At 41.7% G+C, this 20,102-nt stretch overlaps 1 protein-coding gene and 1 pseudogene across 6 annotated transcripts in view; one reads left to right on the top strand and one right to left on the bottom strand.

The window, feature by feature from the left end:
• The window catches only part of EPG5 (ectopic P-granules 5 autophagy tethering factor), a 114,183-nt gene that overhangs the window by 65,088 nt on the left and 28,993 nt on the right, over positions 1-20,102 (bottom strand). For all 6 annotated transcript variants that reach the window (XM_064294577.1, XM_064294578.1, XM_064294575.1 and 3 more), the window contains 10 exons: positions 18,796-18,951; positions 15,235-15,392; positions 13,099-13,253; positions 11,798-11,938; positions 10,658-10,822; positions 9,446-9,565; positions 8,473-8,732; positions 6,281-6,421; positions 771-915; positions 329-526 (listed from right to left, as the gene is read on the bottom strand). In XM_064294577.1, coding sequence (XP_064150647.1) covers positions 329-526; positions 771-915; positions 6,281-6,421; positions 8,473-8,732; positions 9,446-9,565; positions 10,658-10,822; positions 11,798-11,938; positions 13,099-13,253; positions 15,235-15,392; positions 18,796-18,951 — 1,639 coding nt within the window. The remainder of the gene's footprint in view (positions 1-328; positions 527-770; positions 916-6,280; positions 6,422-8,472; positions 8,733-9,445; positions 9,566-10,657; positions 10,823-11,797; positions 11,939-13,098; positions 13,254-15,234; positions 15,393-18,795; positions 18,952-20,102) is intronic.
• LOC135232729 (protein sidekick-1-like) lies at positions 2,800-4,572 on the top strand (annotated as a pseudogene).

Here is a 20,102-nt window from a genome sequence, read left to right as displayed (position 1 = left end):
TTTTCAAGTACATCAGCATTTGTCTTATTACAGCAGATTCTGCTAAGACATGAATTTCTATAACTGGCCCACCAGCAGCGACAGTCCCAGGCAGTGCACTACAGAAAAATGGAGTGACCTGGCTCTTCCTGGGGTGCTCTTTCTTCTGACTTCACTGGGCTCTGTGCTAGTGGACTGTGGTTATTGATATAAGTCACCAGGGGGAATAAGCTTTAAAAGGGCAGTGGCCACCGGGTAGTACTGAGAACTGTGCATTTTGGTGAACATTTTTAGAAGGCTACGATGGAGCCTTTTAATGAATGAAAGAGAAGGTCTCTAACAGGTTTACCTTATGTTGCTGGTAGAGTAATTTCTGCACACAGTCTTCCTGCATCAGCTGAAAAGCTGTTTTACACAAGTGGTCCATGAGAAAGAGGATGGGTTGTTCTCGGTACCAAAGATGTTGGCTTATAAGAGCCTGAACCCAGAACTCCAACACGGCAACGGGGCCCACTTTGTTGGGCTGAGTGCTTACAGATATGTGCGCCTGTGAGAAAAGGCTCAGGTGATGTGACGGTAATAACCAGCCTCCAATCTCCCACTGTCCCACATTTCTAAAACACCAACAAAATAACATCGACTTCTGCTGCAAAGCCTGAAACTGTTAACCTTCTTGGCCAAGCATGCCGTGCCAACTTTTGAGATGATGCAAACATAAATGCGTTGATGCTAGAAGCTTCCAGTTGGGAAGATGGGCGAGGGTGTGCTTAGGGGCTTGCTAGGGCAATGACCTGGATCATGCTGTTGAGAAGCTTCACATTGTCCCCATGGCTGGCTCCTGTCAGGTGCTGTGCCACCTTGTGGGTGACCTGCTGCGTGACACCCTGAGGGACGCCGCTGTCCAAGTGCAGGAACAGGAGGAGGTGTGACAAAAACCTGCCAAGCACACAGGATGACAATTTACCTTCCAATCAGGAGTCAACAGAATTTCCAATGTCTCATTACTTATAAAAAAAAAAAAAATAATAAGGAAACAAAAATTTTAGACCAAAGCTCTACACAGGGTTTCTAATGTATCTTCAGGAATTTCAGAGGGATACAGTTTTCAAATATAAATGGGGGTTAAATTAAAAGGAATTCTGCCAACCTGCAAAAGTGTAGTGAACAGATCCAAGACACACAAACACATGCAAATTAAAGAGTATTACAGGAAAAACACCTAAAACTGTGCTCCACCACTCCCACCAATAAAAGCAGAGGTGTTTTAAAATCATCAGTAAGCTTCTATCGGTTGTCAACTTTATACAAGGTGGTGTATGCAGCGCTATGAGGGATTACCACCATGATGAAGATGACCTTCCCTCAATTCCTTGGGTGCACTGGGCTCTCTCCTCTCTCAGGGCCTTTGTGTCTGCTGGGTTTTCTGCCTGAAAAAGTCCTTCCCCCACACCTAACCTAGCAACCTCCTACTCATCCCTCATGTCCACCCACAATGTCCCTTCCTCAGACCATGCTTCCTAACCACCCTGCATCTAAAATACATCTATCTCATTAACCTCTCTCACAGCACCCTGTAGTGCTCCTTCACAGTCCTTAAAGTTGGTAAGTACATCCTGAGGAGGCTGTAACTTCCTACGTGTCTCAGGGCAGAGCCAGGGTCTGCTTTGACCCCCGCGTGGCAGGAGTCAATAAGCAGTTGTGACTGGAGAATGAAGGCACTTCTTATTTCACAGGAGGCACAGATACAGGCCCAAACCAATCTAGAATAGAGGAAAAGTTATGGCAGGGAAGGTACCAGTAAATTGCTGTAAAGAGTTCAGACAACAGGACCTAGAAAGAGTCTCACTACTCAAGATTTAACAATCAGAGGAAAAACATTAAAGACTATTATATCCAATTTTTAAAATATAGTCTAAAAAAATCACAATACTATTTAACCCTTACACTCATCCTGTATGAGAGGTGGTATCATCCCATGATACAACTGAAGAATCGAAGCCTATGAAAAGTTAAGGAACTTGCCTGTATTCACACACTAGTAAATGATGGACTAAGGATGCACGTGCTAGCCAGGCAGCTCTGGTGGCACTGTGGTCAAGAGCTCAGGCTGCTAACCAAAGGGTTGGCAGTTTGAATCCACCAGCTGCTCCTCGGAAACCCTATGGGGCAATTCTACCTGGTCCTATAGGGTTACAAGGGGTCCTATAGGGTTATAATTGATTAGACGGCAACAGGTTTGGTGTGTGTGGGGGTGTGTGTGTGGGTGTGGGTGTGGGTGTGGGTGTGTGTGTATGTGTGTGTGTGTGTGTGAGTATGCTAGCCAGAGGGCAGTTCCCAGACTTGCTCGGTGCCTCAGTGCCTATTTACAGAAAAAAAAAAAGGTTCTCAGGCCCTGCCCCATTCCTACTAAAGCAGAATCTTCAGTGGAGGGATCGAAAATTATTTTTTAATAAGCTCCCCCAGATAATTCTCATCATCAGGCAGCTTTGGCACACTGCTTTAAAAAATGGCCCCTGTCAGCTCCTGTCCAGAGGCAAGATGAGAAGGCGGAGAGGGACAGGAACTGGTTGAATGGACACGGGAAATACAGGGTGGAGAGGAGCGTGTTGCCACGTTGTAGGGAGGGCAACTACGGTTGTATGGGTAGGTTTTTGTATGACAGACTAACCTGAATTGTAAACTTTCACTTAAAGCACAATTAAAAAAAAAAAATGCCCCCTATAATGTTGCCCTTGGCCCTTGGATATTCTATGTTTCCCTCACCCACCCCATCAACGGCTCCTCTACATCTGACCTCATCCCCTGGCCCTATCACTCTTCATGAGGCCCCTGTAGGTGATCTTCTCCCTGCTCCCTGGATGGATGGTCCTTTTTCCACCTCTCTACCTTCACTCATGCTCGGTCCCAGCCTGGCCCCTCTAAACTCTCCTCTCAACCCCCTATCGAGTGAAAAAGCCCTGCCCTACCGGATCCTCTCCACTGACCCAAAATCCACACACCCTTCAAAACTCAAATAGAGATCCACCTCTTCCATGATGTTTTATTTGTAGCGCCATTTGTTACTTCTGTTCACCCCACATTCTCTCTCTCCCCTTTAATAACTGTACAACCCTTCCTTAGTGGGACTGGCCCTCTCCCATGCCATAGACTTTTGGAAGGCAGAGGCTGTCAATACAGAAGCCCCACGCACCTTCCTCTCAATCCCACTAGACACAGAGACTGGCCCAGGGAAAGCACGTGATCTAAGTTGGACCAATCAGGGATCGTTTTATAAGAGCAATGAGAAAAATAGTCTGTCTTTCCCAAGTGGAATTAGAATGACACCCAGTCCTCTCTGTATCCGGGCACCTCATTCTCAGGGAAAAAGTACACCTCCAAGAGAAAGCCAAAAAGAGAGAAGAGAAGCAGGGCCAAAGGACTTCGGAGGGGGGATATACAGAGAGAAAGAGAAACACTAGCCCAGTGTTTCTCCATTTCGACACAACTGACATTTTGGGTCTGCTAATTCTTTGGGGGCTGTAGTGTGCACTGTAGGATGTTTAACAACATCCCTGGCCACTACCTACTAAATAACAATAGCACACCACCACTCCCAGTTGGTTGTGGCAACCAAAAATATCTCCAGACATTACCAAATGTCCGCTGGAGTCAAAATCACCCCTGGTTGAGAACCATGGCTCTAGACTGACCTGATGTTATTAGAAGCCTCTGACTTCCACTCTGCCAGAGGTAAGTTCTCTCTTTCCCAATTACATGAGCCAATACATTGCCTTCTTGGTGAAACTGGTCTGTACTGGGTTTTCAACATGCAATCAAAAATCTTCATTAATATCCCATCCCTAACTTCCTCCCTCCCTCCTCAAGCAGCTATTTCTTTTACCATAAACTCCATGTAACTTTACCCGCTCTATCTGGCAGTTAAGTGAGGGGTGCACTAGAGAACAGTAGTGTGAAGTTGTATTAGAAAAAGAACCAGAGCCTCAAGAAGAGCAGAGACGCACCGAGTGGTTGCAGACAGAGTCCAGGCCAGAAAAGCACAAATGGAAGCCCCATTCTACAGAGAGTGGTGGTTCTTCCTGGTGGTGGTGACTTCAACCTGATCATCATTCTACTGGTGGTCTTTGCCCTGATCTTGCATGGACAGAATGAAAAGTACAAGAACTGCAGCACAGGTAAGAGCATCTCCAGTAGGCAGGAGTCCGTGATCCTGGACAATGGAGTATTTGTTGCCCTGGAGCTCAACAATCACCACCTCAACATCAATACAACTTGTCCATGAAGAATGGAACCAGATCCCCTCCTCAGCCCAGTCAGGGTGGACTGCACTGCTCAGACGAGGATATCTGCAGCAAGAACAACGTGGCCACGCTAAGTGAGAGTGTGAACCTCAAAGAGAAGTCCTTGGAGACGACCAAGTCCAAGGTCACCAACTCTGACAAAGATGAGCCACCCAAGCACTCCTTCGTAAACCACTACATGAGGAACTCCACCTGCAATTCCTGGGAGCACTGGCCCCTGGTGGCAAGGACCCAGCACCTTACCACTACGAGGAGTGCCAGGCAGCTGAGCCTGGGCCCCACCTCCAGATGGTAGTCACCATGAAAAGCTTGGGTGGTGAGTACACACCCCCAGGCGTGGAACCCAGTGCCCACGTGCTGCTCACTGGCTTCTCCTCGTTGGTGTGAGCATGGCCACAGGGCCAGTTATCAGGGTACAATGGATGCAGACATTCGTACATTTACTTATTTTTAAGACAAATCAACTCTAATAACTTGACCTGAAGTATTTGTTTAAAAACAAATTTCTGATAAGTGATGTTTTTACTATTTGTGAACACTAGATTCAATTAGAATGGCTTTTTAGTGGCTTTTGTAACATGGCTGCAGGAAGCAGATTTTGTTCCTTTTTCTTTTCTTTGAAAGAGATGGTGTATCTCCCTGGTGCAATGGTATTCAGTACCTCTGTGACTTCGGGAAACCTCAGAGCTCCTCTCTATCCTAAAGACCACCTAGGAAGGCTGGAAGGCGGGAAATAGTACCGGGGATGGGGTTGCAATCTCAGAGCTACTTCCTGGCCAACTTCTTTCTCTTTTCTACCCCCTCTTTCAGCTGAATCTCATTCTTCTCCATCTTTCCATATCTTCTGGCTAGAATTCACTCCTGGGATTCCAACCACCAATGTTTCACCTGGGCTCAGTACTTTTTGACCCAACTCCATGCATTTCTAAGATATCCTTACTCAGCAGTCTCTAAGCACGGAATCAGCTCTAAGGTTCCAGGCAATGGGGCACATGAGTTTAAGATAAGGTGGTGCCACTGGTCACTGCTGAGACATTCCTATTGCATTGACACTGCAGTGGTACAATATCCGGGGCTCCCCACATCCTCTTAAACCTAATCTCTTAGAAAGAAGTTCAGGTGGTACAATTGGCTGCTAACCAAAAGGTTGGTGGTTCAAACCCACCAGCGGCTACATGGAAGAAAAGACCTGTAAAGACTACAGCCTAGGAAACCCTGCGGGGTAGTTTTACGCTGTCATACAGGGTCACCGTGAGTTGGAATTAATGAGACAGCACCCAACAATTTTACCATATAATGAAAACACCGTTTATACACCACTGCATGGCCTTCCCAATATTTTGTTATAAAACCAAAAAAAACCCAAACCCACTGCCATCAAGTCAATTCCAACTCATAGCGACCCTATAGGACAGAGTAGAACTGCCCCATAGAGTTTCTAAGGAGCCCTGGCAGATTCAAACTGCCAACCTCTTGGTTAGCAGCCGTAGCACTTAACCACTACACCACCAGGGTTTCCTATTTTGTTATAGAACTCTGATATTACCCCCCAAATGTCTTATTTTCCCAACAAGGTTATAAGTGTCTCATGGACAAGCATCTTCCTATGTAAATTAACAATTTGTAAAATACTGTACTATGCATACTTCAGGCATTTGAAATTAATCTGTTTTACTATTGTCACAACGACATAGTCATTTTCTGCTCAATGTCAAGAGCACTATTCCCAGAATCTAATGGAAATGACTGATTTTTCAAATACTAATAACTTTAAGCCATCCAAAATTAAATTATAAAGGAAAATATCTTTCATGATAATAAAACCTAATCACCTAATAATCTGCATTCTAAACTGGGATACAAGAAGTTGTCTACTTTACAAAAAATATACTACTGAAATAACAATTCCCTATATTTCAACTGAGAAACCAGAAGTCACAGCCATTTGCACTTGCTGACCTGTTCTCCAAAGAATGTCCCCTGCCACAGATGCCGATACTCACTGCTCATTCTTCAGAAGGTAATACTGGCAGGGGTAGAACAAAGGGAGAATCTTATCCAGAACATGGACCACTGTTCTCAAATGTCTTGACTGGACCAGAACTCCCAGCAGTAGAATGCCTTCTGCACAGAACTTCTCAATGCTATGGAAAAAGGAAAGGACGATGATACAAGGTTGCCCATTCCTAAAACAATGCCCTTGTGGTGAACTATTAACCTACATGCTACGTGGATTACCTCAGCTCTCCAACACATTTTTTGCATACCGGATTTTCACAAAGGAATTATCAGAATCAGAACTCTAAAAGTGGAAAGGAACTTGTTATGGATTGAACTTCATCCCACCAAAATATGTGTTGTAAATCCTAGCCTCTATGCCTAAGGTTTGGAGCCCTAGTGGCGCAGCAGTTAAGAGCTATGGCAACTAACCAAAAGGTTGGCAGTTCAAATCCACCAAGCACTCCTTGGAAACCCTATGGGGCAGTTCTACTATGTCCTATAGGGTTACTATGGGTCGGAATCGACTCTCAACAGCAACGCATTCAGTGTACAGTGTATCTTGAGTCAATCTCCTTTGAGATATAAAAGGGATTAAATGCAAGCTAGCAAGCAGAGATGGGGAAAGAGAGGTGCCAAGCCACATGAAGATTACCCAGGAGCTGAGGCTCAAAGAGACAAGGACTTTCTTCCAGAGCCAACAACAACAAAAAAGAAAGCCTTCTCCTGGTGCTGGCACCCTGAATTCAGACTTCTAGCCTCCTAAACTGTAAGAAAATAAATTTGTTTGTTAAAGCCACCCATTTGGACTATTTCTGTTATAGCAGCACTAGATAACTAATACCCAACCAAACCTAAACCTGCTGCCATCGAGTCGATTCCAACTCATAGTGACCCTGTAGGACAGGGTTTCCAAGACTGTAAATCTTTACAGAAGCAAACCGCCACATCTTTCTCCTGTGGAGCGGCTGGTGGGTTTGAAATGCCTACCTTTCTGTTAGCTAATGAGCATTTTAACTACTGTGCCACCAGGGCGCCTTGATAACTACTTAAAATTTTATCTATTTTTCATTTTATACATGAGAAAAATGAGACCAGGGGTAAAGTATTGTGTCTAAATTCATATAAATGGTTATTAGCTTAGGGTCAAAATGAGAACCCAGGTTTGCATATTTCTAGTCCAGAGCACTTGCTATTCTCCCATTTTGTTTCTCCAACGGTAATTCCAGCAGGTTCTCCTTGTGAAGACATTCCCACAAGATATTACAGCAAAGAGAAGATTCCAAAGTTAGCTCAATCTGTCAGTATAAACTGGCATAAAAATTTGCCTATCCTTTGCCACACTTCAGACAATCTATCCTTAAGAAACAATCTCAAACATGGAAAAAAATACAAAAGATGACCCATGTAAAAATGTACATCCCAAGAATTATCTATAATCACAAAACTTGGTGGCAGAAATGACAAGTTAATTTTGGAAAAATCCATTCAATAGGGATATTACTGCATCATTTCAAAATGACATTTATGATGGCCAAGGGCAACATGAAAAACTATTTATGTTATAATGATAACTGAAAAAACACAAAACTTTATATTCATGATTATAGCTATTAGCAAAGAAGAGTTACATGGGGGAAAAAAACCACAGGGACGTCATCATGCCAAAACGGTCTCTGTACTGGAGTGATAGAAATATGAGTAGCTTCTCCATTTTCCAAATTCTGCAGTTTGGAAATAGTGCTTTAACTCTAGGCAAAAAAAATCAGAGAGGCACATGAGCTGATTGGGCATTTCGTTCCCCAAGGCAGGTATAGCTCTTTAGTTGAGGAGTCTAAGTTGGGCTGTCATCACTTTAAAAAAAAAATTCACTACAGGTATTCAAAGATTTTTTATGTCATCATTATTCTGAGGAAGAGAAGACATCTACTACTGACATGAACATGCCACCCTGGGTGACAGGTATAACTCTCATCATAATGTCAGAAGGGGATACGCTGGTACAACTCTGTTTCATGTGAATTAGGGCAGTACCTCCCCTTGATAAGCTATTAATCAAGGCTTGTTATTTGGCCCCAATTATCCCTAGATAGGTTTGATGGAGTCCTCAGACCTGTGAGATGCGACAGATGAGATCCTAGAACCACTGGCTACAACAAGGTTCAGCAACCTTTGAGGTTCAGCCTAAACACTGTACCTGTGGCCCACGGCCGTCATGGACAAGGCAAGATAACAGCCAATGGGCATGCCCGCTTTCACAGCCTTCAAGAGAGGATGAAACGTGGGTGACTCAGTCATGTCAGGGACAGTGCTGGAGAAGGGTACAGTCGGACAATTCTGCTGCATTCCGTAATCATTTTTGTGCAGTTTTAACCTCAAGATCAAGTTCCAGGCCCATTGGTTAAATGAAGTCTCAGGTGTCTCTCCATAACGAACAATACTGGCCAAATATGACACCTAAAACAATTATTTATTTTATACCACATTAGTCACATATAAATCAGTAAGCTCACCCACTCATCTCCTCTTAAGACCTACAAAGTCCTCAAAAGAGGAATACACCATCCCTTAAGTAATGGTTGCTGTACTGCATTAAAACAATTTTCCAACTGATGTACGTTTTGCTGAGTATATCCTCAACAACAATAAAATTAAAAAAAAATAATAATAGTAATTTCTCACTTACAACTGACCACTTTTACTTACTTGCCAGTCACTTTGTGAACCTTATCTAAGTCAGCTCAAGCAAAAAGGAAATGATGTAAAAGTTGATACCCATTCAATGGTGTGCTGGTAAACACATTTAACCACCAGTGGGAGGAAGGCATTTGCCAGTTTTGGTGGTGTAAAAACCTCCACCATGGCCAATTTCAAGCTATCAACAGTTTAACAACCAGCTTTCAAAGCTCCTAAAAATTTAACAATCGATTCTTTTGAGCCAATATGAGCCAGCTCCCAAAAACCACTGTAGCTGAACTCAATTCTACAACATTAAAATGGTCATATAAAGACTACTTCTTAAAGAAAAATCTTTGACAATAATAGAACTCAATTTCGACATCTTAAGTTGCCAAAAAATGGTCTTAGGAAACCTAGGGGTCAATACTTTATCCACCCAGCCCCTTCATCAATAAAAATTTATGTTCTCAATACACAAGAAAGGGAAATACCTGCTTCATACTTTCAGAAAGAAGCCCAGCATATGGCTTCTGTGCAAGATACTTCTGGTAAGCTTCAAGAACCATTAGAGCCACTTCAGCATGGACTGCTTGATTCAGATGAAGGACTCCCTTTCAAAGAGAAAAATAACCACAAGTATACCATTTTGGGTTTTTTGTACCTTTGAATTAAAAGATAAAGCGGAAAGGTAAAAGAAGATCTTGAATGCAGAACCTAAGTTTTCCAAAAATCACGTCCCTTAACAGCAAAGTTATAAAATGACAATGGGAAAAAATAGAAATCTTTAAAGAACCATTAAACTGCACCTAGATAGATTTCAACCTTAATCACCCCCCACCCCAGTCAGAAAAAGTATCTTTGAATTTAACCCCCACCCCAACCCAAAACAAAATCTCCATAAAGATTTTGGGTTATAAGGGCACTGCCCTAAGCCAGGAAGATGTTTAATAAATTAAGTCTACATTCCCTTTTCTTTTTCTATCATCAGCTTAAGTAATAAGTGTTCAACAAAACACGTTGAGATTGCTACCCAATTTGCCATCCAATCTTCCTTTGCACCCTGAAGAAATGGAGGCAAACCCCCCAATAATAATAAACTATTATTAGTAGTAACTACCACTACTGAGTACTTAATGTGTGCCAAGGCTGTCCTAATTGTTTTACTTGTCCTAATTTTTTGAACCCTTAAAACAATACTAAGAGGTAAGTCCTATTAATACCAATGTTGACAGGTGAACACCTGAGGCCCAGAGAGTTCAGGAAGCTTGCTCAAGGTCACACCACTGGGTGGTGGCAGAGCCAGGATCAGAAGCCAGGCAGCCTGGCTGAGTGCTCAGCCTCTTCACCAATATGCAGTGCTTCAGAAGACAAGTCTAGCAGTGACATGCAAGACAATTGCAGAAGGAAAAGGAACCACAAGCAGGAGAGCAACTAGGAGGAACTGCAATAAACAGCCACAGATAAAACCACAGATGCAAGTGGTCTAAGGACAGACGGAAGAATTTCCAGTGTGGACCAATTTATCTTCATTTAAGAGAATGCTCACTTTGCAAAACAAAAGAGAAGATCCTAAACTCTGACACAGCTAAAAGAATTCGCAGATCTTGCAAATGATAATCTGAAATATTAATGTTTTGAGAAACTGTTTCTTTGAAACTGGTGTGTACAGAACCTAGGCTACAGGAAATGGTTTCAACACGTACCTGTTCACCAAATCCCCAGTTCAGTCCTTCGAGAATAACACAGGCCAGTTTATTCTTGACTGCTGTCAGGTTATAATTCAACAACCAATCCCGAATTACAGCTATCTCGGAGGTAGAGGGTCGCCAAAGATATAAAGGCAATTCTTTAAACAAGTATAAAGAAACCTTATTAAAAAGAAAACCATAATTAAAAATAAGATTTAGGGACAATTCTATATTGCTACAGTACTACATTATTAAACAGCTTGCAAAAATTTTTTCCCAAAAGGAAGTGGAGTTTTGTTTGGTTTCCAGGCACGTGGAATGGCAACTGTGGTCAACCAAATCAAATAGGAACTAAATCTGATGATACACCAAAAGCACGTTTTTGCAATCCTTTGTAAAGGTCCATTTTTTTGTATGTAAATTGGTACACTTCAATTTTAGGAAAACCACCATACTGAGACCCAAATTTAAAATCATGATAAATCAAGAGACAGACATTCATTTTACAACAAATGGTTACAAAGTATAACCAGTAACTAGTTGCTATTGAGTCAATTCCAACTCATGGCAACCTCATGTGTGTCAGAGTAGAACTGTGCTCCATAGGGTTTCCATGGCTGTGACCTATTGGAAGCAGATCACAGGGCCCTTCTCCTTGAGGTACGCCTGGGTGGGCTGATACAGAAACCACAAGACAGAAAAGCCCTTTGCAAATACAAGCACAGAGAGAAATGCTATCAGTTCAAATGTTCCTTTTGAGATTATGAAGTATGACTATCTGCCACTAGAAGAACCCACACATTATAGCCTTATTTTAGGTGATCGTGCAGCTTTATAACAAAATCTTCATTAAGCATACCTTTTCTTAAATGGTATAACCATACAATGGAATACCATTTGGCCATAAAAAGGAATAAAGTACTGATGCATGCTACAACATGGATGAACCTTGAAAACATTATGCTAAGTGAAAGAAGCTAACACAAAAGACAATACGCGATTCCATTTATACGAACTGCCCCGGGTAGGCAAGTCTACAGGCAAATCACCCTGCTGGGCCCTTAAGTGACCAGTCATTCCCAACAGCTTCCCTTTTATTTTCCATTATTCCATTACTTCAGCGTTTAAAAACAAACAAAAAATCAGTGCTCTTACCATTCCAACCTGATCAATGGTCTCTCGAACTCTATCCAAAAGAATAGAAGTAATCTCAGGGTGAACAGCTGTGATGGCTCCTAAAAGCTCTCGGCCAACCTTTGAAAAAGTCTCTCTGGTGGACAGGGTAACATAAGATACCTAAAAAGGCAAAAAAAAAAAAAAGTACCCTTAGTGACAATAATCAGTCAAAGCACACTTCCATAATTTATTTAGAACGTTTTCAAGTAAAGCAGAAAGAATCTCATTGAGCACAGCATGTCCAAACAGATGTCAGAACTTCAGAGGTCGAACTGTCTACCCTGAAGGCTGGAAGATGGGAGGAGAAGAAATAGAGGAGGAAAGCAACTATTTGTTTGTAACAATGACTTCAAGTAACGGATCTAGAAAGTACACCCCAAAGTTTGTCAGTAGCAATAAAGCAGCCCCTTTGTTCTTAAAATGTCTCTCAACTTGAGGAAATCACTAAAATGATGAAAACTGAATGCATCTCCCCTACAAAATAAGACCCTCAACTACAAAGCTTCTAAAATATCAAGTGTTCACCAACTCCTCCTGAACAATGTCTTTCAAATGATAGGTTGCAACCCATTAATGCCAATGACAAGCATTTTTTAAATACAATGAAACAGAACAGGAAAGCAACAGTGCAGAATAAAATAGAATAGAAAAACACGAAAGTACATCACACTAAGATTAAGTGTTGCTTCAGTTATACACACACACATGCACACACACACACACACACACACACACACTACCAAAACACAACATAGGATGTAACTTTTACTGTGCATTCCAGTCAAAAACATTTAGAACATCAATCAAGAGCAAAAATTATTACTTTAACAAAGGAACTGAAGAATGTCATTTCATGTATAAAACATATATCTTCCGTCCCTAATTTTTTCACACCATTAAGAGAGTCTGGAATTCAAGACCCACCTAGGCCTTAATCTCACGCACAGTTCCAGTCAGTCTATTCCTTGCCAAAATTCACCCGCTAAATGTCAACAGGTAGTAGGGGGAAACAAAATGAGTATATTTCATGTTTTAATATTCCCTATAGCAAAATGAGGAAACCCTGGTGGCGTAGTGGTTAAGAGCTATTATGGTTGCTAACCAAAAGCTCGGCAGTTCCTTGGAAACCCTGTGAGGGGCATTCTACTCTGTCCCACAGGGTCGCTATAAGTCATAGATAATAAGTGCAGATTTTTTTAAAAGCAATCCCAAAAGAATCAATGAATGGACAGCCCAAAAGAAAACATTTTTAGCTTATTTTTAAGACTTAATATTCTAACCTCATATATCTCCAGAACAATAATTTTTATGAAGTCTTCATCCACGTTGGTTCTTCTGGCCTGTGCCATCTGAGCAAATGTAGTCAGAAGGCAAATCTCTTCTGAGCTATTCATGGAAGAAAGACACTTCTCAAAGTTCACAAAATGCTCTGGGTCTGCAAATTCATATCAAGAAAATTAAAGAGGAAAAAGAGCAAATTTATATCAGTTTAAATAACTCTACTAGAGGGAAAGAGGATATAATGTTAAGAGACATTCAGAAATACTTCACGATACAAAAGGTCTTTTTTTTCCTAGAATGGATTTCTACAGGCATGTAGAATGGATTTCAGGAAGAAGGCTAGATCAGATGGCCTCTGAGATTCCTACAAACTCTAAGTATAATGTAGTCTCAGAGGAGACATTTAACATCTCCAGCCTGTACTTCTCCATCTGTTTCAAAAGGTTACTTAAGATTAAGTGGCATGTCACTGGTCAGTGCTTTCTTAGCTGCAAAGCACTATCACTGTCATTAGGTGAGACGTCTTTGAAGGCAGTACTGCCAATACCAGACATGTTGAAGATACTTGATGACTGTTAGCCAAACAAATGAAGGCCCTACTAAATAAAACTGCCAAGACTAGCCAACTACTCAGCACAAACATGAGACTTAAAACAAAATAGATTGAGGCAAGAATTATAACCATGAGTGAAATACCAATAAATGTAATTAACAGTATGGTGCAATAGTTGAGCACTTGACTGCTAACCAAAAGGTCTGCAGTTCGAACCCACCAGCAGCTCCATAGAAGAGACTGGCAATCTGCTCCCGTAAAGACTTCAGCCTAGGAAACCTTATGGGGCAGTTCTACTCTGTCGTCTATGGTCGCCATGAGTCGGAATCGACTCCATAGCACACAACAATTATGTTTTGCCTATTTGTCAGAGGATGCTATGAAAGCAATACTATATTTTGTCACTAGGTGGCAGCATGAACAAACTTTGCAATACAGGACAGAGGAAAGTTTGCAAAGGACAAATTTAAGGTTTAGAGGGGTGGGGGGCCTGAAAAAAAATTCCCTGATGAAACTATTTATGCTAAAAACACAATAAGCCAACACCTCTTTTCACATACACACAAATTTGAGACATCAAAAGTAGTTCATCAAATTTTCTCTACTTTCAAAATCATGTGGCACTTACGAAACCAATTTGTATTTCCCATTCCCAGACTAGGTTTATAACAGAAATTAGTACAGCAAATTCAGAAAACTGGAATTATCATTCTAACTTACAGTGTTTCAAGGTACATATCAAGAGATATGCCTTACATTTTTAATAATTCTATAAAAAGAACAAATGGAAAAGAGAAAAAAAATTCCTAATTACCTTTTAAAATATTGCCATTAGGGAGAAGGAGGTATGGCAAAAGCTTTGAAAAGTCAAAGCCAAGTGAACAAAAAATATCAATCTAAAAAGAATTTTATCTTGGTATTTTTAAAATCCTATTAGCATTTTGGTATTTTCTACCAGGACTCTTTTTTTTTTTTTTTTAATGTATGGGTGATTCTTAAAAATAATTATGACATCCAGTTAAATAGTTTTGTTTTGTTTTTAACATTATAACCAAAATAAATAAACACCCTGTTGTTGATTAACGGGACAACATTAAAGCTTACCAAGTCTTCACCAAAATTTTTTTTAAGTACATCTGTCTACATCTTTACTTCGTTGATTAAAAAAATATGACTGGAAAAAAAAAAGGCTGTAAAAGTTATCATTGGAATAACGGGGAACAAAACCTGAACAAATTTCTAGACAACACATACTTGTTAATCAAACTTTAAAGAAAGGGTAATTTCACACACACATGCAAAAAGGTGCTTCCTAAAAGCTAGAATACTGTGTTTACTGACACTGTGTTTGAGACTAATCAAATTTGGATTTAAGATATGCCTGTTGCCATCTAGTAAACCAAAACAACTAAGGAGCCTCTCAAAGTTCAAAATCATTATGCGTGAGCACACAGAGTAAAACACTCTCTCTTAGTCATTCTAAAAGTAAAAAGAAAAAAGCAATGAAGAGGGAAGGCACACAGAGGAAGAAAAAGATGGCCGTTCTACATCTTTCCAAACACCAGGCCAGGTGAGGCTATACCTTGGAGCTGCTTCTTGCACTCGGCGGGCTGCAGGGTGGCACAGAGCTGCTCCAGGCTCCCACTTTCCACCTGGTGCATGAGGTAGAAGAGCTTCCACTGCATCTGGACCGACAGGGTCCCAAAGGGCATCTCAGACATAAACAGCCAAATGCCAAGTCTGCATGTTTTAAAAAGAGCAGGAACCATCGTATGTATTAGCTTGACCACACTGAGAAATAGAAGCTTTTGGCTCTATCAGAGAAAAAAACCTTAAATCACACTATAGCAATTTTTCTACCATGCTTCTGTCATAAACACCTCAGGTGTGGATAATAGTTAACAGTGAATAATCAGGGAGCACCTACTCTGTACCAGTTACTGTTCTAATCACGATAGGTAGGAGGGAGGTAGAGCAGGTAGGTAGGTAGGTAGATGGGTAGGAACGTAAGTATAGAAATAGATGATAGATAGGAGAGACAAGATGGACAGATAGGATGGATGGATAGGTAGACTGACAGACAGATCAACTCATTCCATTCTCACTAAAACCCTGAAGGAAGTACCTTATTGATATTATCCTCAATTTATATATGAGGCTACTAAGGCAGAGAGAGGGCAGGAGGCAGAGCTGGGTTTTGAACCAAAGATCCTTTTAAGACCTGGGTGACAGAGAGACTACTACTGAGATGAGGCTATGTGAGCACACCTGCAGGTACACGTGTGCACACATATGCACATGTGCAGCGGATGGCAGAGAATCAAATGCCCTGCAGTGACGTCTCACTGACCACGGAGTAAAGCTGAAACTTCTCAGCCCAGCATTCAAAGGCTCCCACAATATAGCTCTGACCCATACTTCCAGCCAGAGCCCTCTCTGCACTCAGAACATGAGGCCATTCCAAAAAGCCTGGTAGGACCCCGTGCCTCCAAGCTGACATCCCTCCACTGATGTGTGCCCCTTCTGATTTCCCCTCAGCACTACTGCAGAACTTCATCCATACCTGACTCTGGCATTATCTTGCCTTTTACCAGTGTTCCTCACACTGTCCAACCAAAACCAAACCCAGCGCCGTCGAGTCGATTGCAACTCATAGCGACCCTTTAGGGCAGAGCAGAACTGCCCCATAGAGCTTCCAAGGAGCGGCTGGCTGATTTGAACTGCCGACCCTTTGGTTAGCAACCATAGCACTTAGCCACTACACCACCAAGGTTTCCCCTCACACTGTAGTGGGCATAAAATCACCTGGAGACTTTGTGAAAAATGCAGATTCCCAAGCCCCACCGACAGAGATCCTGACTGTGTAGGTCAAAATCGGATCCAGGAATTTGCAGTTTTCATAGTCACCGCAAGTGATTTGGCACCAAGTGGTCAGAGAAACAGCTCGAAGTTACTGCTCAATGTCCTCCCTATTACCCTACCAGCAACTTGGGAGCAGAAGCCAGGTCATATTCATCTTTGTATAAATCAGTACATAACCTAGAGCTCTGTAATTCCATTATCCAGTACCTAAACCAGTATCTCCAAAATAACCAACTCAATAAATGCTCATTAAATCTGCAATATGAGTTCTACCTCAACTTGAAAAAAATCTGGGAAAAAAAAGAAGAGATAAGCATTCAAAACTGTTGTACAACTACAAATTGACTGATTACAAATAAACCAAATTTATTAAAAGGAAAAAAAATTAAACAGTGCATGGCTGATCCACTTCCATGAAACCCAGGCAGGCTGCTGGTGCCTCAAGCCCAGGGTGGCAAACCAACAGCTACTCCTGTGAAACGGGTGGAGACACTTCCGTAAGCTCAGGTGGGCCAGGCGTCTGTCTCAGTAAGTAAGGATCCTTACACCTCACGTAAGAGACCTGACACTGTTTTAAAGGATCCCAAACCACTGGAAGAAAATTGTAGAGACCTTAAAAGTAATGCTATAAAACAGGATATATTTCAGGTTACGAAACTTCCCACACGCAAGTGCGCAGTTAAGTTTTGACTTAGGTTTTTGTTGTCTGTGTTTTGGGTTTGTTTTTAAATTGGGGGATAGCCGCTCAAAGAACTTCCCACAGGAATGCCAAATAAATTTAAATTCCCTGGCTTTAAGTATTTGGTTCTTTTATATATTTCCTAAAATAAGTAATACTTAAGAACAATGGATTGGCAAACGCTGTATTATTTTCACACAATAAAAAAGAACAATAGTTCTCAACATTTTAAAACTTAAAACAAATGATCATCTTTGTGGAATACATACATATTGCCATACACAGAGTTCACAGCTCAGGATGTAAGAGTTAGTAAGTAACCAGAGCAAGTGTCCTGCCACTCAGCTAAGCCAGCACACGACCGAATGACAGGAGATGGGAGGTGAGAGGCTCTCCCCAGGCACTGGGACAGCTGCACTGACTCCCTGGCAGGCTCCTGCACAGGGCTGGGTGCACCTCATGAGACCATCAACTTTATGGTCACTAGAGGATGTGCAATAACAGTAATCTAATAATACATTTCTAAGCTTAAGTTCTATTAATGTTAGACCCAAGCCTTACTGAGTGCCTAAAAGTGCTAAGACTTATTTAGCCAAGGAGCCCTGACCTTTCTCTAAGTGAGGAGTTAATCTGTTCTTCATCTGAAACCACACAAGGACAACAACGACTTACATTTGAAAAGTCCTTTATGGTTTAAAAAGTATCTCCACATATGACCTCATTTCATCCTCACAATATATCCGTGAGGTCAAGGGAAAAGGTAGTATCATTATCATCATCTCCATTTTATAAACGAAGAAAGTTGACACCATAAATATTAAGTGATCTGCCCAAGGTAACACTAAACGGCAGACACGACCCAGCCATCAGGGCTGAGACTCAGAGTACTATGGCAAGAAGAAGTTCAGGCAGCTCAGGAGAGGTTAAAGGAGGGGGAGCTAGCAGTTCACAGGTGGAGCTGGGCTGGGGCGGAGGCTGGCTCCCATCCCCTAGCAAAGGGTGCAGTGCTGCTACAGAATCCGCTCCTGCTTCACCAGAGGCACAGGGAAGGCAGTGAGGGATACACAACTGTGCACCTGCCTATGCCTCAAATGCATCCCAGGCCATAAGCGGCAGCAAAGATGGTGTGATCAGAAGACATTATGTACACAACCAAGACAGGGGACCAGAATCCATGACAGTCCTAGCTAGGCCCTAAAATCCTAGAGTAAGACAACTGAAAAATAAAATCACAGGATTGTGTGTACTGTTTACTAAGCACCTACTATGCCTGACTATAGGCACGACAGTTGGATGTGTAATAGAGTTTATCCCTGTTTTCCTCTGCTCGAGGCTGCCCCAAAAGTTCAGGGGTGGCAAAACTGAAACATCAGAATCAGGGTATTTTAAGATGGAAAAAAATCTGAAAGAGGCCTCATTTCAGTTAGCATGAGGTATACTACAGATAAGGAAACTAAGGCTCAAGAATTTGTCCAAGGTAAGAAATAGATAAAATGCACGATGACATTATTTTAAGAGATCTACTTCAGTCAATGACTTTCATGCCAACCTTTCTCACTAACCAGGGGGTTATATCTCAACAATTATCCCCAGGCTTCTTACCTTTTGGCTTTCAGCACGTGTAGAACAGCCCTCAAAAACAGCTCATCAAACTCAACCTGTAGTTTCTCTGTGGAGTAGGGCTGCAGGGCCAGTCCCAGGCCTTGATTGTGGCTCACATACTGTGCCCAATGGTCACTCACATAACCAAGGGTCATCCTGAGAATGAAAACAGATAATATATCACTTACACTAACTCACTCAATTATCAGCATCCTCATATTAGACTTGAAGCATTAAATTATTCAACACACATTTACTGAGCACCTACTATCTTCCAGGTTCTGAAGGTAATGCAGTGAGAAAAAATCAAATAAACCAACCCCTACTCTCACAGAGTTTACATTTAGTGGGAAGCAGACATCCAGTAAACACAATTAAATATATATACATACACACACATACACATACAGTCTGTCACAAAGTAATAAGTGATATAGAGAAAAATAAAGCAAGGATGCAAATACAGTTATATTAGCGGTTGGCAGTAGGAGAGGCCTCCCTGAAGAGGGACACTTGAGTAAGGACCTAAGGAAGGTGAGGAATTAGCGACAAGGGTATCTAAGGGAAAGGCATCCAGATAGGAGAGAGTGCAAAGGCTCCTGGGTATATCTGTCTGAGGAACAGCAAGGTGGCCAGAGAGGTGGCTAACGCAGAGCAAAGTGAGGGACGCAACCTGAAGGTGGAGATGAAATAAGAAAGGTGACAGGAAACCAGACCATGACGGGCCCTGTAGGTCACTGTGAGGACTCTGGCTTTTCCTCTGAGTGACTTAATATTTCTAAACTTAATATTCCCAAATATTAAGGAGTGACATGAGCTGGCTCACAATTTAAAAGGAACACTCCGGCTGTTGTAAGAACACACTGTGGTAGGAGGAGGTGGGTTGGGCATGGGTAGAAGCAGGAAGGTAAGTTAGGAGGCTACTGTGATATTCAGGTGAGAAATAACTGTAATAAACTAGGGTGGTAGCAGTAAAGGTGGTAAAGACAGGCTGAATTCTGGAAATAACATATTTCATTGATTCGAAAAGATGCACATCCTTCATACTTTACCATCTCTGAAATTGGGATGTATGTTAAAATTGATGAGATGCCCTAATTTGACATTTTTTCTTTCTTAGTTGTACATAATACACATACTCGAATTGGTGGCTTCTTATATTTGACAGAAGATGATAATCGGAAGATAAAGATGACAGAATTTGCTGTTAGGGGTGTAAAAGAGGAAAGTCAAGGATGAATCAGGATTTTTTTTTTGCCTGAGCAGCTAGAACAGAGTTGCCATTTCCTGAAACTGGGAAGGCTGTG

The sequence above is a fragment of the Loxodonta africana genome, chromosome 11, assembly GCF_030014295.1.
Source record: "Loxodonta africana isolate mLoxAfr1 chromosome 11, mLoxAfr1.hap2, whole genome shotgun sequence".
Taxonomy (NCBI): Eukaryota; Metazoa; Chordata; class Mammalia; order Proboscidea; family Elephantidae; genus Loxodonta; species Loxodonta africana.
The sequence above is the reverse complement of the archived record's forward strand: the minus strand, read 5'-3'. Positions and strand labels throughout refer to the sequence as shown.